This window comes from Dasypus novemcinctus, chromosome 15 (assembly GCF_030445035.2).
Source record: "Dasypus novemcinctus isolate mDasNov1 chromosome 15, mDasNov1.1.hap2, whole genome shotgun sequence".
In the NCBI taxonomy this organism is placed as follows: Eukaryota; Metazoa; Chordata; class Mammalia; order Cingulata; family Dasypodidae; genus Dasypus; species Dasypus novemcinctus.
In genome coordinates, this window is record NC_080687.1 from 17,234,171 (window position 1) to 17,253,945 (window position 19,775).

Consider the following 19,775-nt stretch of genomic DNA (forward strand, 5'->3'; position numbering starts at 1 on the left):
TCACTGATACAATTGAAGTCACCTTTGAGTCCCTTTTAGATACAATTCTCCAGCCTCTGCTTCTTCCTGTACAAAGGTAGCCACAATTTTAAAGTTGTTTATCTTTCCCTTGCCTGTTTTTACACTTTTCTCACAAAGATATATAACCATAAATGATATATAATACTGGTTTAAAAATTTTTACATAAATGATATATATGTGTCTTCAACCATTTACCTTTTTCATTCAGGAAAAATTTCAGTTTATCCATGTTGCTATTAGTTCAATCATTTAATTGTCTTATTAACCATTACAGCATACCTTGTTTTATTGTGCTTTGCTTTATTGCACTTTGTAAATATTATGTTTTTTTGTTGTTTTTTACAAATTGAAGGTTTGTGACAAACCTGCTCTGAGCAAGTCTGTCAGTGCCATTTTTCCAATAGCGTGTGCTTGCTTTGTATCTTTGTCATTTTTGGTAATTCTTTCAATATTTCAAACTTTTTCATTATTCTCTTATAGTGTAAACATAAAATGAAACCAAAAATTTCGTGTGACTTGCTTTATTACAATATTTGCTTTATTGTGGTGGTCTGGAACCAAACCTGCAATAATCCCCTAGGTATGCCTATATATGATTATATCAAATGCATTCCCTACTGATGGAAATTCAAATTGTTTCTTTTATTTTTTTGGTAATCCAGTGCTGTGGGAATACCTTTATGCCCTTTATATGTATGTAGGAGAGTTTCTCTAGGGAATAAATGCCTTGAGGTGGACTTGTGCATACTGTGCTGTTGAGCGCCATCAACTTTTTCTAGATAATTCTAAATTCCATGTGAATGTTCCATTTTGTATAACCATCAGCAGTTTATAAGAGTCCACGTTTTTTCAAAACCTCCCCAAAACTTGTTTTTGTGTTTAAGTTTTGTCCAGCTAGATAGAAATAATACCTCATTGTGTTAATTTGCATTTCCCTGGTTACTGATGAGATGGAGTGTGTTCTTATGTTTTTTGGTCAATTTAATTTTCTATTCTATGAATTGTATAGCCCGTTCATTGCCCATTTTTCTCTTGCATTGTGTATTAGTTTAGACAGGGTTTGGCAGCATGTAACAATACTCAAGTAATAGCGTCTTAAAGAGAGGTTTATTTTCTTTCATATAAAGTAGGAGTTAAGCAATCCAGGGATGGTTTAGTGGTTCCAGGATGTTGTCAGGGGCCAGGCTTCTTCTATTTTTGTTTTACTCTTTGTGGCTGTTGCCTTCCACCTTCTAGGCTGTCTTCTGGTCCAGGATGGATTGGGAGAACTATAGCCATTCTCTTCATTTCCAGCGAGCAGGAAGAAAGGACATCAAGCACAAAAAGGGATGTATTTTAAACTGAACCAGCTTCCTTTAGGAAGTCCTACCCCAAACTTTGCTTACATCGTATTGGCCAGGACTTAATCTTAATCTTATGGCTGCTCATATCTGAGAATGGGACTGGGAAATGTCGTTGAACTGGGCCCACTAATGCTGTGAACAAACTCAGGGCTCTATTACTAAGGAGGAAGGGGAGAGTGACTATTGAGGAGGTAGCTGCAAGTCTCTGCTATAAGTTGTATTTTTCTTACTCTTTTTAAAGAGTTTTATGTTATGAATACCAATCTTTTGTTAACTGTGTGCAGTACAGTTATTGTCTTTTAATCTGTGACTAGCCTTTTCACTTTGTTACTTTTTCATATTTAAAGGTTATAATTTTATGTAGTTAATCTTATTTTTAAAAAACTCTTTGTGCCTTTTATTTTTGTTTAGAAATTCTTCACTACCCTGGCATTATATTTTCCTATGTTCTTTTCTTAATGCTATTTTTGTTATGTTTTCAAATTTCATCTTTTTGATCAGCTCTGTGAAGGACATTTTGAACACTCTTTGAGACACAGCAGAATATTTCTTTCTTCGAGTATTAAAAAGATGACATTCGCAAACATTTTTAAGAGTAATTAGGGTGGCGGTGACATAATGTGGCGGTGACATAATATAGAGTGAAAAACATCTCTAGCAATCATGCTCTTGATGGAGATTTCTTCTATATGTTTGGAAACTGCTTCCTAACTGTGGTAAGAAAACATTGTGTATACATTTTTTTTAATGTCCCCAGATGCACCTTAATTTTATTTGTTTTTATTTTTTAAAGATTTATTTATTCCCCTTCCCCCCTCATTTTTTGTGCTTCTTGTCTGCTCTCTGTGTTATTCTGTGTCTGCTAGTCTTCTTTTAGGCAGTACTGGGAACCGATCCTGAGACCTTCCAGAGTGGAGGAGAGGTGCTCAATCTTCTGCGCCACCTCGGCTTCCTGGTCTGCTGCATCTCTTATTGTCTCTTCTCTGTGTCTCTTTTTGTTGTGTCATCTTGCTGCACCAGCTCTCCAAGTGGGCCAACATTCCTGCGCGGGCCAGGTCTCCTGTGTGGGTCAACACTCCTGCGTGGACCAGCACTCCGCATGGGCCAGCACTCTGCTCAGGCCAGTTTGCTGCACGGGCCAGCTTTCCTTTCACCAAGAGGCCCCAGGAATCGAACCTTGGACTTCCTATGTGGTAGACAGGAGCCCAGTCTCTTGAGCCACATCCATTTCCCAGATGCACGCTAATTTTAAAAAGTCATTGTGACCAAACTTTTTTCGTTGTTTTTGCCAGAACTAATAATCCTGAGAGCCCAAACTATAAACTAGTAAAAGATAAATACCCAGACTTTACAGTGTCCCAGAATTTGTCTTTAAATGAAGGGAAAAAATTTTGAAATACATGGAGCTTTCTAAAAGGTCTTTGATAGGCTATCCTGGCTATCCTATAAAAAAATAGAAGTTGATGTACTAAAACAAAGATCTTTCAGTGCGGCTCCAAAAATCCTTATAAGGACAGCTATTTGGAAGGACAATACTGAATCGAAAGAATTTTTATTCTTTGTGTATTTACATTATGAATGCAAACCTCATCTCAGTTGTCGTAGTTGTCTCCATAATTCCCTCCAGAGTAGTGGTCATAACCACCCTGGCTTCTGCCACCATGGTCTCTGGATCATCTATTTCCGTCTTATTCTCCATCCTCCTCCATCCTCTTCATCCTCTTCCATCCTCCTCCATCCTCCATGACTTGTATGGGACCTGAGACATGCTCTGAGTTGGTAGAGGTGATGAAGCTAAGCTTCCTGGTCCTTGAAGATGACCACTTCAGAGATAGGCCTGAAGCTGCTGAAGCGGTCTTTCAGTGCCTGCTCATCAGTTTTGAAATTGAGCCCTCCTGTAGAGAGCTTCCCTTCTTCAGATGATATGGCAGGGAATTCGAGTCCTGGATATTAGAAAATAAAATGGCCTGAGTAACACCCAATGCTAAGCAGCAGAGAGAATGGGGCCTTAATGTTTTTTCTTAATAATTTTAAAAGTTTGCTTTTCATTATTAAATCTTAAATTCACCTAGAGTTTATTATTAGGTTTGATATGGGTAAAGATCTAATTTTATGTTTTTCTTATAAACAGCCAGCTGTTTCTGCACCATTTATTGTATAGTCTATCCTTCATATCAGGGTCCTTTTCTGGAAATTCTCTCTGCCCCATTGTTTGTTTGTTTTTCCCCCTTTGCTCTAATTCTCTCTCTCTGTTGCTCTGTCTCTGTCTTGATTATTATTATACCTTCATAAGTGTTCATATCTGGTAGGGTAAGACCCCTTCTCTTTTTCCAGAGTTGATTTGATGATTCTCTCATATGTGTTAAGATCACTTTGTCACACATTCTGAGATAGTTATTGGGATTTTAATTGGAATTTTATTATTATTATTTTTTAAAGATTTATTTATTTCTCTCCCCTTCCCCCCGCCCCCCTGCCCCCCTGCCCTCGTTGTCTGTTCTCTGTGTCTATTTGCTGCGTGTTTTTTCTTTGTCTGCTTCTGTTGTTGTCAGCGGCACGGGAATCTGTGTTTTTTTTTTTTGTGTCATCTTGTTGTGTCAACTCTCCATGTGTGCGGCTCCATTCTTGGGCAGGCTGCACTTTCTTTCACGCTGGGCGGCAGGGCACTCCTAGCGCTCATCAGCACTGCTCATGGGCCGGCTCCACACGGGTCAAGGAGGCCTGGGGTTTGAACTGCAGACCTCCCATGTGGTAGGTGGATGCCCTATCCACTGGGCCAAGTCTGCTTCCCTTTATTAATTATTTTATTAATTATTATAGATTAATTTTGTGAGACATAGAATTTTCAATGCAGTTTTCATATTAATTATGGGATGATTCCTTAGTATTGGTTTGCAGGTGGGGGCCCTGAGGTGCAGGATCCAGATTTTCCCAACTAGTATGTTGTAGAGCTGGGATTAGGAATCAGGTCTTTCCGATTCCATGTTCTATTGTAATTAAAGGAGGGGCTATAAAATTGTGTAAGAGGGGGTTTTTGAGGTATAGTAGACCTTATTTGTAAGCAGAAAGGAATCAACTGTTAAAGACATTAAGATAAGATAAAGAGCTAGGGAAGAAGAAGGAAATGAGGCAGAATGGGAGCAAGGAGAACAGATTTAAGAGAAAGTTGAGATGTAGTGGATATTCTGTAAAAAATGGAGAAGGTAATAGACGGATAAGATTAGGATGAAGAAATTTTGAAAAGGACGATATGTAGAGGAGAGGATCATATCAGAAGGCTTTTATTTTGGAAAAGTAAAAACAAGGTCATTTGTTGGAGTAATGCTATTAAGATGAGATGAGAGGTTTGAGAGGATAACACAATTGAATGGACAACTTTGGGGTTATGCTAGAGAATCTTGGGATTAATTAGGGCAGTGATTCAAATTTGTTTAACTGGAAAGGTTCAGTAGCTTGAATTTATAGTATTTGTAGTAGAAAATTATGAAATTTATAGTAGAAATTGTAGTATTATTTGTACAATTGTACAATTATGAAATTGTAGTAGAAAATTATGATAAATTTAAAGTAACAAAGCACCATTTTGTGGTAGTAGGTTTAAGTTTAGATATGAGCAATTGCATGCTCTAACAGTTTAAGAAAAGATTATGAGGGAAAAATTAAAAATTGAGCAAATTCTTATCATTCACTTAAATTTTTTAGTGATGGAGTCAAAACTACTATTATTCATGTTTTGGGGTGATACAGGTGTAATTTTCTAATTGGAACACTAAACCATACTGACTCTTTAACAGTGGGAGAAGAATTAGAGTTGAGAAAAGCCTTAATCCAAGCTCTGTGGTGTAACTTCAAAGCAAGATTTCTAATTTTGGAGCTTATTTCCTATATACAAGTAGTACCTGATTTTCTATCTGAGTTTGATATCCTTGCTTTTTTTTTTTTTTTGTGGTCCTATAAATGGTGACTAGGTGTCTGATGGATCTTAAGCTTGCAGATAAGGACAAAAATTTTAGTGTATGGAAAAATCTACCCAATTGTGTATTCTCAGCAGTAATATTGAAGGAGGTTCAAATCATGGGCTTTGCTGTCATGCAGATTTAAGTCCAGATTTTGGATATGTCACTTGTAAACTTTGTGATCTGTTCCATCCTAGCTCCTGAAGGCCACAGGTTGGGGCAGCAGCAAGACCAAAGGATGCATTTGGCATAGTGACAGACATAAGCTTTATTTATTGGTACTCATGTACAGGAGAGGGTCCCTGAAGGCAGCAGTTCAGAAAATGAAGGTAGCGCCCTGCAAAGAGGTGGGAAAATGAAGGGCAATATGTAGGGTCTCAGAACAAAGGGTCACATGAAACACACACATGGGGTCTGGTGATGTTATTTAAAAGGAAGTATATAGCCTGGAGAAAATTACAGTCTGTGATACCATCTTTACATTTTTTCTTGGTGAGGAGGTCTGTCGCAATTTAAGTTGTGTTCCAGACCATGCAGGTAACTGTGCTGCAGGCTGAGTTTCCCTCAGGGAGGGGAAGCCAGGCCCTGGGATCCACTGGACCTCCATATGATCTTGGGCCTGTGACAATCTCAGAGTCTCAATTTCTCCATTAAAGGGGAAGGCCCTGCCCTTATCAAGTGGCAGAGTGAGATGCTTCAGCGCCCCATACACCCATAGAAGCTTTGAACAACCAGCGAGACCTGGCAGAAACATTTCTAAAAGCTCCAGAAAATAGTTAAAGAATTGCAGTAACAGGGTGAGAACCAAATCAAGAAAAAGGCCACTTAAAAGTAGCACCCTGGTTGGCCCCTCTGTCACTCCTCACTGGGTCAGGGGGAGCAGGTTCTTCTGCACTGACCATGTGGAAGTTAGAGAGGGAGCAGAGTAATCTCTGTACTCATACTGGGAGCATGTATGCCTGGCCTAAGCTGTTTGGTGAAGGCCTGAGGGATTTGCCATCCTAGAACTCACCCTGTGTGTAGAACCTAGAACTTGCCCTCGCGTAGAAGGCATCTAACCATGCTCTCCTTGTAGTCAAGTTGTGTTGCCTGGGTCAAAGGAATGCTGCTGTAGTACATACAGTGCAGTGCCTGGGACCATGAAGAAACAGGTTTCCTGAGAGAAGGAGAATCCACATAAAAGAGGGAATTTCCAGGACCACGTGCACATTGTCAAGACAAGAAGTACGCTCAGAAAGTATCAGGAAGGTACTTAAGCTCTTGGCCTGAACCTGTTCCCCAGACTCATTGTATGGATGAGACATGAAGGAAGAGCACTGCACATGTAAATCTGCAAGAATGGGAAAAAAATGTTTTCTTTCTTTTTCTTTGTTCACTCCTGGCATGCAATGTTGTGTCATTACTCTAGCTGGATATATAGGCTTAAGGAATAGCAACTTCAGAGTTCAAATTCCAATGATAGCACACTAAAACATCGAAATGTTCAGTTCTGAACAGAAGATTACAAAACATGCAAATAAACAAGAAGTGATGGCCCAGGTAAAAGAGGAAATTAAAACATTAGAAATCCTTAATGAAGATAATCAGACCTGGAACATTCCAGAAAAAGACATTAAGAAAATGGCCCTGAATATGCTCAAAGAGCTAAAGGAAAACATGGACAAAGAACTAAGGGAAATCAGGAACATGATAGCTGAACACAAAGAGAATATTAGTAGAGAGGTGGAAGTTATGAAAAGGAACCAAACAGAGCTAAGGACCACAATAACAGAAATTAAAAATTCCCTAGAGGGGTTCAATAGCAAATTGAATCTGTGGACTTGAAGATAAGACAGTTGACATCATCCAGTCTGAGGAACAGAAGGAAGAAGGAATGAAGAAAAGTAAACAGAGCTCGAGGAGCCTGTGGGACACCACCAACCATATCAGAAGGAAAAGAGAGAAAGGGGTAGAAAGAATATTCAAAGAAATAATGACTGAAAATTTAATTAAGACATGAAAATATACATCCAAGACATACACATCCAAGATACCAAACAGGGTAAACCCAAATAGATCCAAGCTGTGGCATAGTATAATCAAACTGTTGAATGCCAAAGATAAAGAGAATTCTGAAAGTTGTAAGAGAGAAGCAGTGTGTCTCATACAAGAGAGCATCAATAAGATTTCTCATCGGAAACTGTGGAGCAAGTACGCAGTGGGAATCATATTTAAAGTGCTTAAAGCAAAAAATTGCCAACCAAGAAACCCAGGGCCTCCTGATGTGTGTGGTGAGCTGGCCCACACGCCGTGCTGATGAGTGCAAGGGGTGCTGTGCCACACAGAGGTGTCCCCTGCATAGGGGAGCCCCATGTACAAAGACTGCGTCTCCGTAAGGAGAGCCGCCCAGTGCAAAAAAAGCACAGCCTGCCTAGAAGTGGTGCCGCATATACGGAGAGCTGACTCAGCAAGATGATGCAACAAAAAGAGACACAGATTCCAGGTGCCGCTGACAAGATTGCAAGCAGACAGAAGAACAGACAGCAAATGGACACAGAGAGCAGACAATGGGAGGGTGGGGTGAAGGGGAGAGAAATTAAAAAAAAAAAGACTTAGGTAAACCTAAGCTGAAGAGTTTGTCACCACTATACCAGCCCTGTAAGAAATGCTAAAGGGAGTTCTGCAAGTTGAAGGGAAAGGACAATAGACAATTGACTGAAGCTACATGAAGAAATAAAGATCTCTGGTAAAGATAATGACATGGGTAAATAAAAATACCAGTACTATTGTGTTTTTTTATTTGTAACTCCACTCTCTTCTTCCTACTGGATCTAAAAGGCAATTGTATAAATTGTAAGGCTAAATCAATGATTGTGTATAAATACGTAATTTGTGACAAGAACTACATAAAAGTGGGGGTAAAAAGGGTATAGAACATAGTTTATGTATGCTATTAAATTGGTATCAAAGCACACGAGATTGTTACAGATTTAGGATGTTAAATTTAAACCCAATGGTAAGCAAGAAAATATCAGAATATTCAGAATCTTAGAGACAGAAGAGTACAGGTTATCAGGGGTGGAGGCTAGGGACAGTGAGGAGTTAGTGCAAAATAGTATAGGGTTTCTGTTTGGGGTGAAGGGAAACTTAGAGCAGTAGATGTTGGTGAGGGTATTGCAACACTGTGAATGTGATTAATGCCACCGAATGTGTATGCTTGGGAGAGGCTGAGTTGGGAAGATGTATGTTGTTTATATGTTTCCACAAATAAAAGAAAAGAGAGACACACTAAAGAAATAATGACAGTTAAATGGAATCCCTGATATTGGATGGGATCTAATAAGGAAGGAGAAAAGACTCAAAAGGATGTTATTGTGACAAAGGAAAAAGTTGAAATATATAATGTAAGCTTTATATCAGCATTAAATTTCTTGAACTTGATAACTATACTTCAGGTGATTGCATAAATGAATATCCTTGTTTGTAGGAAATATACATGGAAATGTTTTGTGTTCAAGGAGTATGATGTGTGCAACCTGCTCTCAAATGTTGATGGATGAATGGATTGATTGATTGATAGATAGATAGATAGATAGAAGATAGATAGATAAAGAAAAAGAAAGAAAAGAGTGAGGGAGGGAAGAAGGGAGGGAGAGCAAAATGTTCAGATTGGTAGATCTGAGTATCTGGGGGTGGGTGGGATATGTTGGAATCTATATGGGGCTTATATTATTTTTGCAACTGTCCTGTAAGTTTGAAATCATTTCAAAATAAAAAGTTAAAAAAAAAAATCCAACAGAAATATTGTTGAAACTGAATGAGATAATGTATGTAAAGTACCTAGCAGTCTGGGAGTGGCAACTAAATGGTAGCCACTCGTGTTGTGAATAGTATAAAAGTTTTAATTATAGCTGCCAGGGAAAGAAAGAGTCTCAAGGCCCCACTGGATTTGGCAATTAGGATTCCTGACTTTTTTGAGGTTTAGTAGCATGATAAGAGAGGAAGCTAGAACGTTGTTATTGGAGGCAGAAATTACAGCTATCATAATTATTTGTGTAATTGATTAATGTCTGTCTTTTTTCATGACTCAGAATTCTTTAAGGGCAGGGACCGTTTTCCTTACTTTTGTTTCTCTAGTTATGGCATGCTGCTTCGAATGTAGTCAACCCTCAGTACATTTTTTTTTTAATAAATAGAAACTATTTAGGTACTGTGGCCTTCTCTGTCTCTTTGGATGTTCCTAGCTCTGAGCCACTGATACGTCTCCAGCCTTGTTTATAAATTGAAGGGGTCTGGACAGGGGTAGTGGGGGTGTTGAGAGTTGGGTCCTGAAACACCAGTAAATTGAGTTAGGAATTCGTGAGGTCCAAGTCTTGTGCTAGTGTGATGCCTTAGAAACAGTCTCAGATTTTCCTCGTCCATATCTTTATTTTCCTGATGATACCTGAAATTGATCACCTGCTTTCTCCCTATTTCCATCACTGTATGCTAGTAACACCTTGCATTGCTTTCAGTTTTTCTGATACATTGAATTCCATCTCTGAATTGATTTCTTTTAAACTTTTTGCCCTTAGTGACAATGAGAAAGCATAAACATGGAATATAAAGCGGCACCTTTGTTTTTTCCTTACTGAGGCTATTATGTAAAGGAGGCTATGTAAAACACTGTAATGTCTATATTGGGTCTATTGAGAAAGACTTTTTAAATATTTAAAAATATTTAAAGAAATATTTATTTCTCTCCCCTCCATTCCCCCTCCCCCCTACCCTGTTGTCTGCTCTTTTTGTCCATTTACTGTGTTCTTCTGTGTCTGCTTGTATTCTCATTAGGTGGCTCTGGGAACCGATCCTGGGACCTTCCAGAGTGGGAGAGAGGTGATTACTCTCTTGTGCCACCTCAGCTCCCTGTTGTGCTTCATCTTATTTTCTCTCTTCTCTGTCTCTTCTTGTCATCTTGCTGCACCAGCTTTCAGTGTCGGCTGGCACTCCTGTGCGGGGCAGCTTTCCTGTGATAGGCCGTATTCCCATGCAGGGGGTCACTCCAGTGCGGGGTGGCATTCCAGCATGGGCTGGCACTCCGTGTGGGCCAGCTTGCCCTCACCAGAAGGCGCTGGGCATCAAACCCTGGACCTCCTATATGGTGGACGGGAACCCAATTGGTTGAGCCACATTGGTTTCCCATAGAGGAAGGCTTTTAGTAGACTTTTGCTTCCTTTCTATCCCAGACCTTAAGAATGATGGATCTTCTATAATATTGAGCCCTGCAAGTTTACTTTCTGTTGAGAGTTAGGGCCCTGGAGTCATACTACCTCTGTTTAATTTCCAGCTCTGCTTCCTACTGATAGTGTGGCCTTGGGCACATTACTCATTCTCTCTGTGCTTCAGTTTCTTCATCTATAAAATGGGAATAATAGTATCTACCTCATAAGGGTATTGTTAGGATTAATGAAATTATGCGTGTGCATGTGCCTTACAGTGCTAGGTATCAATAAATGTTAGCTGTTAATAATGGATTATTATTTTAATTATTGGATGTCTCTCCCTTTTGTATGTGCTAGGTTCTAGGAATTTGGAGATGAATAAAATAAAGTCCCTGCTTTCAGAAAACAAATAAAGAAAAAGGCAGATAATTGCAGTACGTTGTGACAAGCTGGTGCATCTGCTTTGCTGCTTTGTTGAATTAGGGAAATGGTGGAAATAAAGAATTTGCAAAAAGGGCAAAATATATTTGCTTTTAGCTCATAGTTAGCTGTTCACAGTATTTTTTTATTCTAAAGCTTTTTTTTTATGTACTGAAGAATTTAACAGAGTTCTCTAATGGAAATATTTTCCATTTTATCTAGAGAACTGTAGAGGGTGCTGTAGTCTTAGAAATAGTTGTAACTGACTAGCTAATAATAAGAATTCTGTTAGGACAGAGTATGAAAGTTAAATAATTTCTCTTGGATATGCATCTTTTCTTACTGTTTTGACTGAAATGAGAATGACTGATGTTGGATAATTGATATAATTTATTTGTGTTCATCTAATAGTACTTGCTTGCAAAATAGTTTTCATTGTCCACATTCTTTGACTATAGCTGAAATTATTATTTAGCTCCTTTATATTGAATAGAATAATGAAGGTTTATTTTCCCACCATCTATTCCCACCCTCCCCTCCCAAATGGGAATTTCTGACTTTAATTGGTGGTCTATGGAAGCAATCTTTTCTCTTTCTCTTGGTCTTATAATAGGTCAAAAGATACCCAAACCATATAATGAGACTATATATTTTAAGTAGATCTGGTTCATAAGAGTATTATCTTTAGAAGAGAGATTGTTAGAACAAAACAACATTTAAAAACCTGGGTAGACTTTAGAAGCTACTTTTGTTAAGACAGAAGTCTGATTAATTTATTAATTGAGAGGAGTTCCATAAATTCCAAACTTTGTTCTCTAATTTTCCTGATTTATTGGTGACTTTAGAAAAGTTTAGGTGAAATTATTTCATAATACTTGTCTCAAAGGATTGCTTTTAGAAATCAAATTTTAGTAACTTTTGGATTTAGTTTTAATCAGTGCAGAAGAATTTAGAAGTTTTTTTTGGACTTTGTCAGTTAGATGGTGTGGTATATCTTGGAATAAATGGTGATGTAAATTAGCTATGTTTGAAAAAATATACAAAAAATGTTAAATATCTATCTTTCTAAAATGTGGACTACTTTAAAGGTTTCTCTGACCCAAACCTTGCCAGGAGTTTCTTTCTTTTTCCTAAAACCAATTCTTAAATATTTTTATCGTAAAGTTTATGCTACGTTTCCTGAAACATTTAAGTAAGAAGTTGTCCCTACATACTGCACTTTCTCGCAAATAATATGAATGCATTTTCTCTTGTTGTGGGTCAGAGGATTGCTGTTGTTCAAGCTTTCTCATTTAACAAGCACACTCTTTTTTTCTTCTTCTTTTTTGTTCTTCCCGTTTTAACTCTCAAGGCACCACCTTCCATGGTCAATAATGAACAGCGCCAGCATGCAGAGCACATATTTTTATCATTTAGGAAATCAAAATCACCATTTGCAGTTTGCAAGCATATTTTGGGTAAGTATTCACTTTAAAAATATTTTTGCATAATCAGATTTAGTTTTCCTATCTTCAACATTAGGTATTTTAAATTCCATTAAAGAATAATCAGTTTCATATTAGTTATAATTTTCCTTTAATAATTCTACTGGAATGGCTTTGAAAATATTCCATAAAGCCAGAGAGAAAATTTTATTTTTATTATTGACCATAACGTGAAGGTTGTTAGTGATAGGAAAAAAGTCATGGTTTTCCAATTGTTTTCAAGTGTTATATCATTTATTACAGGAAATTTACTGTTATAACATCTTATCCCAGTTTTCTAAGTGTTAGTTTTAAAACTCAGATTGTGAGGCATAACAATATTCATACAATACTTTACTCTTTTAGGTTAACGTTAAAAATTTAAAACCTCTTCAGTACTTATTGTTAATTTTATGTTTTTTTGAGGTTTCTGCATTTTCTTATATTTGTTTTCCATGATGTTCTCTTTTTTTTAACATTTAATTTGTACTCACTTTGCTTAGTGATTATTACTCATTTCTGGGTAAGTATTACTGTTTGAGAAATAAAGCATTTATTTTCACCTTTGTAAAATATGCTTTATGAGCACCCTCTATCTGACAAAAAGAAATTATTTCTTTCTTTTTAAAACAATTGCAAGTGTATAACTCTTGTCCAAAGATAGTATTTCCCAGTAAAGGTTATATAATGTTGTCATCTGCCTCTTAGCTAGTTTTCAATAATTATATGAGAGATTTCATCAGTTACTGTTATTTTATAATCGTTATTGTTGGCTCTTTTTGTTAATTGGAACCATCTTTTATAGCCCACATTTAGGTCCCTTAAAGGCTGTTTGAGTTACCAAGACCATAAAATAGTTGAGGATTAGGAACTAAACCATCTGACCTTTTTATTGTGCTTCTATATTTTTAGTAAGGCTTATCTTTTAGCCAATATGTTGGTTTCCAGGTTGAAATAAATGACAAATAAAGTTATATATTAAAAATGCTTTACAACTAAGGGCTTATAAATACAAGTGTTAAATTATAGTGGAATGCACACTGGAGTAGGAGCTCTGAGATCCAAGTTCCAGTGGTGCTGGCTGCACCTGGTAAGCTTGAGGATGTCACTTTCCCCTTTGGGCCTTCCATCTGCAATAGGGGAATAATGAAACCATTTTTCTTTTTCAACTCAACTATCTTAAATTGTGAAGCTCAAATATAGTAACGTATATTAAAGCACTTTGTAACTAGTAAAGTACTATATATAAATGTCAAACATTACCTCATTTTCAAAGGCTTTCAAATATGTAAGCTTAAAAAATTCTCTATTCTCTAATTGCAAGGAGCCAGCAGCAGTGGTTGAAAGATAGCTCTGTCTCATCAGGAATTAAAGGAATTAGGTCTTCCATCAGAGGAGCAGTTGTTTTTTTTTTGTTTTTGTTTTTGTTTTTTTAATGTAACCAGACATTTATTAATCTCTCCAAATAAGAGAATAAGCTAGTTGACTGCTAGGCACAAATAACTGTTTTAATCTGCTCTAGAGGAGCTGTTTTGACAACCACCAAAATGAGGCAGTTTTATTTTATTTTAATTTTTTTGAGTGGTTAGTTTTATACCTGGGTGAATTTGTTTCTGATACTGAGAAAATTTCTTATCTTATGCCTATACAGAATATATGAGCTAAATATTAAATTAAAAGGAGGATTCCATCAGTGTTTCACCTGACTTTGTATTGTAATTCAGTTGTCAATTCTCTACTGGTTATGAAATAGTTGATTTAAGTTATAAGAATTTTATTAGAATGTATTTGTTTATATTACTCTTTCCTTTTAGAGAATGCATATTTTGTGAAGTGTGGTTGCTTTGTTACTATTTGAGCTTGTTTTGGAATACTTTTGTTTTTCCGATAAAAAATTTTCTAAAGAGTAGCATTGCTAGTTTCCGGCACACTTTAAAAATCAGATTGGGTTTGGAGACGTTAACTATTTAAAAGGTTGAGTGTGTGTATTACAAGCATAATCATTAATGTACTGCAAAGTCCTGTGTTACATTAATGTTTATATCTAAACCTCACAGAAAATCTTTTAACTCCCTACTCAGTTGCCACCAGCACAGAAGGGTTAATTCCTCTAAGAAGACTTCTCATACAAGTGGCAGTCAATCACAGTTCAGAATTTTCACATTCTTATTTAGGGATTGTATTTCATTTTAATAGAACGTCTGGGTAATATATTCTAATATTTCTCTTTGACGCTTCCTTTTTCTGGCCTCTTAAAATTCTTCCTGCCCACTTCCAACTTAAGTTTTAAATGTTTCTTGTTTTTCCTCATTCCTTCTCTTCTTATCTTTTTGTTTTCATTCTGTTTTTTATTTTCTTTGCTTTTTTCTGTGCGTGCGCACGTGTGCATGTGTATGCTTGTTGTGCATTTTGTCAGAAGAGCACTTTTAGACTTCTTTTCCTCAGAAGTCTTTGGCACTTAGGAATTTACTGGCTTTATAGAATCAAATGCTCTTTCAAAAAACCTGAGGGTTCTAATCTTTTTAAAGAAATATCCAAGAACAGTGAGGGATTGGTTTAGCATTCCTGGAGCTAACTTTGTAGCATCTTTTTGTTCTTCTCTCAGGAAGAAATTGATTTCTTTCACTTCTCATCTCAGAATAGCCACACAAAATGAAATGAGAAACCACAAAGAAGACAGACGAGTAAACTTTCTCTTCTCTAAATCAGGAAATTATTTTTTCTTGATGCTGTCAGTTACTGGAAATTGATCATCTTTCAGCTGAGACTTTTTACTATTGACTGGTGGGCATATAGATAAATCATAAAAGTCAAAGCGAAGACTTTGTGGAGCCTCTGTTTCTTTTGCTTTGGAGAGGAATCTTTAAGGCCAAAGGAATTATTGTAATAGCTGAACTTCTGTGGCTTGAATACTAGGGTTTTGTTTTTATCTTTAACTTTTTTGATCACAATGTAGTACTTTTCCTCTCTTATTACTTACTTCACTTTAACTTTTGTTTTGCTTCAGATGGCAGACAAGAGGCAAGTGAGTTGTGTATATGTAATTAGTAGGAAAGAAAGCTGTTGTTTTAGGAAGTGGAGACTTCTGTTAAAGTGCCTTAAAATAATTTAACTTCCAGGCAGTGTCCTAGTCAGTGGTAGATCTTCCTAAAAGTAGATTCCTTTGTTCTTAGAGTTTCATATATGGGAGCAGTAAGTTAAGAGGTCTTCATTTAATGCCTTAGGAAGATATCCAAGAAAAAGTTACCAAACTCCTTTATTTCTTGAAAACTTTTGAATGTCATTCACTTCTGTAATTGTCCCTCCCCGCCCCCAAAATAGTGGAAAAGGCTAGGGTATAAGCACAAGTAGTTAGAAATCAACAGCATATTTCATTGCTCATGAAAATCAGGTGGTGCTTATTTGGTCTTATCTTCATTGGCATATGTATTTAGGAATAGATTAGTATTCGTCTAGGAATACTTTCTAGCAATGACCTTGATTTCACTTTCTTAATCTTGTGGGGGATCAGTTTCTTCAATTGTAAAATGCAAGGATTGAATTGGATAATCTCTTTGTTTTTAAAATTCTCTGAATCATTAAGATTCTACTTCCTTGTTAAAACCCATCGTAAATGATTTCGGGTTTCTTGTCCTTAAAATGTTTACTTTTGCAATAAAAAATGAAGACAGAAACTACCATCATTTTCTCGCAAGAAGAAGTTTATAATGAAAAAGTATTTGAATTTCTTTAGTGAGGCAGTACCATATTTCTCAAGTGACTAAATTTAATTGATCTGTTTCAAATCATCTTTGCATAAAACCCTTGTTTTATATTTTTCCTAGAACATGTAAACACATCTTTTTATAACAGGTTCACATTTTTTAATCTGTTTTGTTTTATTATTTTCTAAAGTTTCTAAATTTTTGTGAGTTCTGATTATCATCTCAATTAGAATCCATGTAAAGATAGCATGGAATAATCAAAACTTTAAAAAGGTCCAAATTGGCTTCTTTCATTAATTTTGGTAGATTCAAAACACTTAGGTACAAGTATAATATAATAGGAATTTATGTAGGGTACACCTTTTCTTGCAGATTTTTATTGCTAATGTGTCAAGTCCATTTGTAAGATTTTAAAATGACCAAGCCTGAGTAGGAAAGAACTGATGTGCCTGGCTATATCTTCATGCTCTTCTGATAAATTCTCGAAGGTGCCATTCTATGCCTAGAGTTAATTTCTCACGACTTTTGGATATTCCTGTCCAGTGATCTTGGCAAATAATCTGAAGTCTAACTGTAGACTTTTTATGGATTTCACATGAGGATTATTTTTTTGGAGCTTCAGAAAATTTCTACTTTTTCTTGACTTCATTTTTGACTATTTCTCCCTTTTGATAATGCTGTTTGGAAACTGATTGTAGTGGTATTGGTGAATAAAAGAAAAAATAGAAAATTAATGTACGATATTTCTTAGGTGTGTTAATTTTCTATTTTTGCCCCAATTCATTTTTTATCTCAGATAATCTAACTTGCTAGTTAAGGGCTGGCAAAGTTTAGCTTTGGGATTTTACTCAGTTTGATCAGTATTGCGATCAGAAAATTCACAAGAACTCACCTTGTGTAAACATGACTTGTTTTGTTTTTAAATTAAAAAAATAAAAAACAAACCTAAACATGGTTTTGTTATTTCTGGACTTGCTATTGGAGTTGGGTCATCCTGCTGAAAGCTTAATTACCTGAAAACCTAGATACTTTAACAGCATGGCTCATCACAAATAGTAATGTTCAAAAACTAGTTTATTAAGGTATTTTTCAGCTATTGAGTTTTGTTTTGCACAGGGTGAGAATCTCTTAGGAAATTTTCTGATTGCTTTATATTTTTATTTTTATTTTTTTTAAAGCTGTGTTATTTTTTAGTTCTTCATGCTTTGGAAGTAACAGTTGAAGAGAGGTGAGGAAAGTTTGTGAAAATTGTGATCGGTGATTAGCTGCCACCTGCCTGAGGTGTCTTCTGAGAGGAACTAACCTCTTTGTGGTCCTAGAGCAAGGTCACTGGATTAAAAAAAGAACAGGTAATCATCTTATTCCTTGTCTGAAAAGTTCTGTTTTAAAATTAATAAATCCAAAATGTTCAAGCTAATATGAACTAGTATTTAAAGAGTTTTTTATTTTCTCCTCAGAAACTAGTAAAGTGGACTATGTCCTTTTTCAAGCTGCCACAGCCATAATGGAAGCAGTTGTACGAGAGTGGATTCTCTTGGAAAAAGGTAGCATCGAGTCACTGCGAACATTCCTTTTAACCTATGTCTTACAAAGGCCTAAGTAAGTACATGGAGGAAGTACTGCTAAAATACTTCTGCTGCAGTTGCTTATCTGTCCTTCTTTTTTGTTTGTTTTTTCTTTATTTTTTAGTGATAGGCTTTCATCCTTAAACTCTGTGTGGGGCTTGTATGTTAAAAACTGATACATATGTAATTGTAGGCCGTGTTGGTACTTAATGAAACGATACCCTTTATATAAGCTTACAGTATTACACTTTGTTTCTTCAGAAAGATTGTGCTAGATATTAGGATTTTTGGTTATAAATAATAGTTGAGTTCTGAAGATTTTGGTTATAAATAAAAGTTGATCTTGGACTCAGTCTAAAATCCTGTATACTTGTTCTTATTTTGGTGCTTGGTGGGGTATTAATTTCTTTTAACCTGTTTTGAATTTAGAATGGTAATGTTAAGTCAAGTGTACAGGGGAAAATGAAGTACCATTAAGAGACCAAATGATGATTGCATATGTATATAGAAATATGCATAGAAAAAGGTTCTAGAAGAGTAGGCACCACATTTTTTAACTATTTCCTCTGGAGAGGTGGTGAGGTTTGAGGAATGGGATGAGAGTAAATTTCCTTTTTCCATGTACACATCTGTATTGTTTAAACATTTTACAAGACTGTATGCATTTTATTGCTTGTGTTTTAAAAAAAAAAGAAGGAAAGTTATTCGCCAGACAACTTTTAGGGGAAATTCAGAGTCCCCAAATACCAAGTCTTTCCTTTTTTTTTTTTTTTTGAAGAATTGTCAGTGCACATTGTATGTTTTCACTTTGTGCAGTTGAATACTTTTTGCATAGATGTTAATTTCTAAATTAAGTGAGGAGAATTTTCTTATATTTTCAGAAACGTTTATACTTAGGAATGCTGATTTCTTATAAGTACATGCATAAAACCTTAAATACCATTTAGAGTTGCAGACTTAGCTTTGTTCTTACTAACCACTAGCAGAGTTTCTGAGTTCATAATATTTAGTAGTAATTACTGACATATCTTCAGAATCAGTTGTCCCAGGCATTGTTAACTGCTTTACATATAAAGAAATGCACGAAAGAAAATAGCCAAGGTTTAATGAATAATGTGTACTAAAGATGAGTGGATATGAGTGTGTATGTAGGGGGGAGGGTATGTGGCTTATTTTTTCTAGTTTTAATAAAATAAGGAAGAATTGCTCTTAGTTTTTAAACTGTTCTTTTTTCTTTCCTGCTGCTTTTACTCTTTTTTTAAAAAATATTTATATTTTATTTACTTTTCCCCACCCCCTCCTTGTTTGCACTTGATGTGTCTGTTCACTTCCTTGTTTCTTTAAGAGGCATCAGAGCCGAACCCAGGACCCCTGATGTGGGAGGGAGGTGCCTAATTGCTTGAGCCACCTCTGCTCCCTACTTAGTTGAGTCTCTCATTATGATTTTCTTCTCTGTATCTCTTCTTGTGTCAACTCGCCTCCCTGCTCATAGCATCAGCTTGCTGTCTTCTTGAGGAGGCACTGGAAATTTCTACTCCCTGCTTTGTTGTGTGTCTCATTATGTTTTTCTCCTTGTGTCTTTTGTTGTGTCAGCTCGCTGTCTTCTTTAAGAGGTACCAGGATCCACACCAGCAACCTCCTGTGTGGTAGGCGGGAGCCCAGTTGCCTGAGCCACATCTGCTTCCCTGCTTTTACTTTTTTATTAAAAAAGGAAAAAGGCCTTTGGTGAGGCCATTTGAGTGTGATACTAGTTTGCCCTTTGATTGTTTCCATTTGACCATATTTGCTAGGCCTGATAGGACTATTTTTATTTTATTTTTTAAAATATTTTGAGGTACCAGGGGTCGGAGATTGAACCTGGGATCTCGTATATGGAAAGCTGGTGCTCAATCGCTGAGTCATATTGGCTTCCCTGAGTTAGTTTTTTCATTTATTTTGCTTGTTATTCATTTTTGTTTTTTCAGGGGGCACCGGGAACCGAACCCGGGATCTTCCATGTGGGAGGTGGGAACTCAACTGCTTGAGTCACATTTGCTCCCTATTTTTATTTTGACCCCTTTCTTTTGAAAGATTAAGTTGAAGTCTTGACAAGTGAATGTTTTGTTGCATTGTGTGCTTGTTT

The 19,775-nt window shown here is 36.3% G+C and overlaps 1 protein-coding gene across 4 annotated transcripts in view; it reads left to right on the top strand.

Moving 5' to 3' along the window:
- Positions 1–19,775, top strand: part of XPO4 (exportin 4) — a 112,158-nt gene that overhangs the window by 16,220 nt on the left and 76,163 nt on the right. For 3 of the 4 annotated variants that reach the window (XM_004467531.4, XM_023591450.3, XM_023591449.3), the window contains exons 2-3: positions 12,273–12,378; positions 17,546–17,687. In XM_004467531.4, the coding sequence (XP_004467588.2) occupies positions 12,273–12,378; positions 17,546–17,687 (248 nt within the window). Of the gene's footprint in view, positions 1–12,272; positions 12,379–17,282; positions 17,438–17,545; positions 17,688–19,775 lie in introns of all 4 variants that reach the window. The other variant, XM_071208187.1, reaches the window with a different exon arrangement.